Source organism: Pempheris klunzingeri, chromosome 6 (assembly GCF_042242105.1).
Source record: "Pempheris klunzingeri isolate RE-2024b chromosome 6, fPemKlu1.hap1, whole genome shotgun sequence".
In the NCBI taxonomy this organism is placed as follows: domain Eukaryota; kingdom Metazoa; phylum Chordata; class Actinopteri; order Acropomatiformes; family Pempheridae; genus Pempheris; species Pempheris klunzingeri.
This window is the reverse complement of record NC_092017.1, coordinates 27,061,953-27,067,052: the sequence shown is the minus strand read 5'-3', so window position 1 is coordinate 27,067,052 and position 5,100 is coordinate 27,061,953. Positions and strand designations below refer to the sequence as shown.

Sequence of the window (5,100 nt, the reverse complement as noted above, 5' to 3'; positions counted from 1 at the left end):
CAAACACTTAAACGGGCTTCAGTGCACAAAGAAACATGCAGAAGCTGCAATGCTGTGCACATCACTGACTTTTTATTGTTGACGTCAAACCTACTATCTACTGACCACACCACACACACACACACAAACACACACACACACACACACACACACACACATACACACACACACACACACACAGTCGGTGAGTTATGATATGTGTGTGAAGTGAGCCGCCACCCACCGGGCCTGACGGCGGTGTCACATCAGCTCCAACGCGGGGTGGCATCTGTCTCTACCCGCGCTACTTCCATCCTGAGAGGAGGAAGAGGAGGAGGAGGAGGAAGAGGAGGAGGAGAGAGCACTTAATGTAGTTTAGGGCGCGTGCACGAGTGCGCGCACACACTGTGGACATTGAGGGTATCATGAGAAGCTGCCCTATGGACACACTCAAAACACACACAGAGTGAGACGCAGAGTTTTCTCGCCTACCTCGTTTGCTCGGTGGCAGCGGGAGGAGGCGGAGGCCGGGCCGGCTTCATCCATCCATCACCGGCCGATGGGGCGCTCGCAGGCCCGCTGACAGGCGGCCAAAGCCGGGCAGAGGAGCTGAGGAGGAGGGCGGCTCCTCGTGCCTCCTCACAGCGGAGATGGTGACGAGCATCGGGGCTGGTTCTGCCCCGACATCGTGCACTGCACCCCGGCTCCAGAGAGCCAAAGCAGGCGCAGTTTAACTTCCTCTGACAGCAGAGAACAAATCACAGCCGAGCGGCTTCTGTCAGAAATCTACCAGAGAATAAAAACTGACAGGAGGAAAAGAGAAAACATCCATGAAGAGCCAAATGATGAATTTAGTTCTGCTTTTGTGCTGCATCTGATAATAATAATAATAATAATAATAATAATAATAATGAAAATATTACTGATGCAGATTCACTGTCACCTTTATCACATCATGATGTGTTTACAGCTTATTATAGACTTTTCCTTAAATCACATCAAATTTATTTGCCATATTTATCGTTATCATTATTTTCTAATATTATATTTTTAGGCCTGATGGATGTTTTTTATGTTTTAAAGGCCGTAAAAGTGTTTGTTGGATGTTATTTTTTATTTTTATTCCACAAATAATCACCATGATTTAGCCTGTAAAAACAAGAATCCATCCTTTAATATAAACTGGTTGTTAAACGGGTTTTTTTTTTTTTGTTTGGAGCCAAATTCATAAACTCTGCTGGCCTAAAAATAAGAAACAAATTTATGACATTGTTACATAAACCCAGAGCTTCAATTATTTAGAGGCAGGACGCCTTTTTCTGTCTGTCTTTTTGTTTCCAAAATAAAAGCTTTTCTGTGGCAATGACAGCAGCAGCAGTCCGACAGATTTGGGACAGAACTTTTTATTAAACATTATGAAAACAAGATTCTCAACAACGTTCCACTTTGTAGGTTTTTCACTTGTAGACACGTTAGGACACGTTCATTGAATAAATATAGAAATTATATGTACAGATATACATTAACAGCACTGTGCAGAAGTTTGCTTTCCTTTTTATCTCCTTTTTATTGAGCGCAGCCTTCTCTGAGATCACGATGGGATTTTTAAGCCTGTTTGGAATAATTATTCAAATTCGGGGTTTTGTCAACCCCCCCAAAAAAATCTAATTAAAGCAAATAAAGTTGCTAAAAGGAAATAGTTGGTGCCTAATTAAAAAATAAATACTCTGATTTGCAGATGTTTTGCGAAATTATTATTTTTATCTTTTTATTTTGTTGCCTCGTACAAAAAAATCCGGACATTTGGTGAGAATTAAAAATATCAATCCCACTTTTATGTTGCATATTCTGGTTGTTTTTCTGTGGCATTTTGATCTGAACGTAATAAAAACCCAGCTTCTCTTCCTGCAACAGGTTGGCGCAGCACCGGACACTTCTGCACAATATTGCACATATATCTAGGCAGCAGAAAACACACGAACCAGGGACTTCTTGTTGACAGAATAATGCATCGAGTTCCTCCAAGAACAGTAAGCTCTACCAGCAGGCAAAGTCTCCTCTTTTCAAACAATCAAGCATCCTCCCATCACACACAAGATCTCATTAAGACACCGGGCTGCAGAATAAACCCGCAGGCCCCCACGAAATTTCGCCTACAAATATTAGAAAGTAAAAAACAAACAGAAGAAGAAGAAGAAAGAAAAAAAAGAACCATTAAACTAAGTCATTTTAATCATCAGGTTGGTGCATAGAGTTTTAGCAGCGAATGCAGTCCTTGTCCATCTAATGACTGAGGCTCTCACCTCATCAAATTTACATCCAGGTTTTTAGAGAGTGACAGATCAAAGGTCCTATCAATCAGTAGAAAACAAAACGTTCGTCCAGTTTGATCTCTTCTTAGTGCAGTATAGGCTTGCCTTTGACATTACACATGTTCAGTAGGAGGAGGATACCATAGACGATTTGCATGCTGTAACATACAAACATTTGTATTAAGACATTTCGAATAATCCAAGCAACAAAAGCAGTTTTCTTTAAAAAGAGAGAAGGTAAAATAACACAGTTAACTGTTTTTCTCTACACATTATGTACAGGTGGAAATAAATACAGTCTAAAATCTGGCTCAGTTAATCTCTTTTTGTCGTTTTTCTTTTCTTTTTAAAACAATAGAAAAATTGATTGAAAATAGCAGTTAAAGACGCATCCATGTTTCGCAGTACAGCAGATTGTTTTGCATGTTTGTCCGCAGTTCTTGCACCTCTCCGGGGTTTATGGGTGGGGGGGGGGGGGGGGGGGGGACATTTTTGTGGCTTTTTGCATACCCAGGCCTTACTGATGGCAGAGGAGGAGGGAGGAGGGAGGAGGAGAAGCCTTAGAAGAGGGAGAAGAGAACCATGGGCCATGCTTTCCATACATGTGGAAGGATTCTGGGAGATGACTGGAGGTTACCATACATGTCCTGCATGCAGGGTTGCAAATAGGGATGGGAAACTATAGACTTGCAATATTGAAAGGTCTCTTCTCTGCATCACAGACCGCCTCGCTCTCACACAAACAGTCTGCTGGGCTCCCCGGAGCCGAGGGAGAGGCTGTGTATTGCTTTTTCTGCTTCTGTTTCTGTTTCAGTCCAATCTGATTCCTTTAAAAACCATTCTCCCCCCCTCCCCCCCCCACCCAGTTTTAAGACAAAATCATCTTCCTCTCTGTGAATTAAGACAGTCATGATAAATGTCAGACTGGTGCAGTAAGACTCCTGTTACACCACAGTAAAGTCTACAGGCTAAGTGATCCCATGTGCTCAGCTGACAGCTTGGAGTGAGCGAACAGAAGTTTAGCCAAAACATCTTTAAGACTCAAAATGCGCACAAGGATTATTTCTGTGCGCATCACTTGTTTAGATGTTGAGTTTCTAAGTCTTTTCTGTCGAGGGAATAACTGTAAACAAAATACAAACGCAGAAAAATATAAATTAATGTACCGAGGATGTTTGAGTGGGGTGTAATTCAGAGTCTACGCTACAAGTCTCTCACATGAAGAACTCGGTGTTGGCCTGTTTCCCGGACGGATCTCTCGTGTTCGCGGATCCACCGGCATTGTAGGTCCGGCTGGCCAGCTTCTCGTACTTCTCCTTGTAAAGATCCCTCTCCTTGACGAGGCGCGCCACGTCCTGCTTCAGCTGCTCCACCTGGCTCTGCAGGGTGCACTTCTCGGTCTCCAGCATGTGCCTCTGCTGGACGCGTTTGAAGCGGCAGGACTGCGCGTAGCCCCGGTTCTTCAGGGTGCGTCTCTTCTGCTTCAGGCGGATCACCTCCTCCTTGCTGAAGCCCCGCAGCTGCCGGTTCAGCTCCCGCACCGTCATGCTGACCAGCTGCTCGTCCGAGAAGCGGTCCTCCAGGCGGGCGTGGTGGCCGTGGTGGTGGTGATGGTGGTGGTGGTGGCCCTGGTGATGGTGGGCCGCCGAGGCCGTGGACAGATCCTCCCCGACGTACTGCTGCCCGCGGAAGCCCTCGTAGGCCTGGTGGTGGTGGTGATGGTGGTGCGCGTTACCGATGAGGGCCTCCACCGCGTCCTCCGGGGTCAGGTTGAGAGCCTCGGGGTTGATGTGGTGCTGGTAACTGGGGATCCAGTACAGGTCCTCCAGCTGAGGCTTCCCCGCGTTGCTGTGATTGTTGTTGCCGCTGCTGTTGTTGCTGCTGCCGCTGCTGTTGACCCCGCTGGTGAGGCTCTGGTTGGGCTGCGCGCCCGGACTCGGGGCGCAGAAGCTCGGCGACGAAGGCACGGAGGAGCAGGGTGTGCTGATGGGCGTGGAGGACAGAGAACCGGACGGGAGGCGGTGGCAGTAGCGGTCGGCCTCCGGAGGCTCCTTCTTCACCTCAAACTTCATCAGGTCAAAGTCGTTTACGTACTCGATGGCCAGAGGGCTGTTTGGCAGCTCTGCGCTCATGGCGAGGTCGGTAGCCATGTCAGTCCATGCGACGACTCCTGCCCTCACAGCCAAACCGACGGCGGGCAGCCCTCTCGGATACAGATTGCGAGGAGGAATAAAAGCCTGTACGGTGTATATATAGACGCACGCACACGCCCGGTGCGTGGGGCTGCTGCAGGGCCGGGGGGCGGGTGGAGGAACTTATTAAGGCTGCTCGTCCCTAAGACAACTTCTATATATAGTGGCGTGAATATACGTATGTATGTAAATGAACTTGTACACCTGCCAGTTTGCCTCCGCTCGCTGCTCTTGTTGACAACTTATCCCAGGTCAAATGCACGCTTTAATACCAGGAGCCCCCGGGGCGGCTGAAACTCGAGCCCGGTGAATTTGGAGACACCAACCTGTCTTGTCCTCGCTTCACCTCTGCAGCCCACTTGCCTCCCTGTGATTTACTGTCCTCGGTTCTGCTCGAGCGAGTCACACGCAGAGATTTCGTCTCCTCCGCTCGGTGTGTTATAAATATTTTCCAAGCATCCTTCTTCGCCTCCTGCTGTTTACAACTTGATCATAAAGTCACCGCTGCCTGGCCCGGGGGGAGAAACTTTCTCACGCAATCAGATCAGACAATGCGTAAAGGTGTGCCAACAAAAAAAGTCCCGGGAATCCAAAATGGAATGACACGTGCACAAGTT

General features: G+C 47.5%; 1 protein-coding gene across 1 annotated transcript; it reads right to left on the bottom strand.

Annotated features, from left to right (window-relative positions):
• Positions 1–1,718: 1,718 nt before the first annotated feature.
• On the bottom strand, positions 1,719–4,757 carry mafaa (MAF bZIP transcription factor Aa). The gene has a single exon (XM_070832947.1). It carries the CDS (start codon positions 4,439–4,441, stop codon positions 3,506–3,508), a length of 936 nt encoding a protein of 311 aa, XP_070689048.1. The 5' UTR covers positions 4,442–4,757; the 3' UTR covers positions 1,719–3,505.
• Positions 4,758–5,100: the final 343 nt, after the last annotated feature.

Bases quoted from the DNA above. Each gene is read 5' to 3' on its own strand.
- mafaa (XM_070832947.1), bottom strand. From the start codon at position 4,441: ATGGCTACCGACCTCGCCATGAGCGCAGAGCTGCCAAACAGCCCTCTG.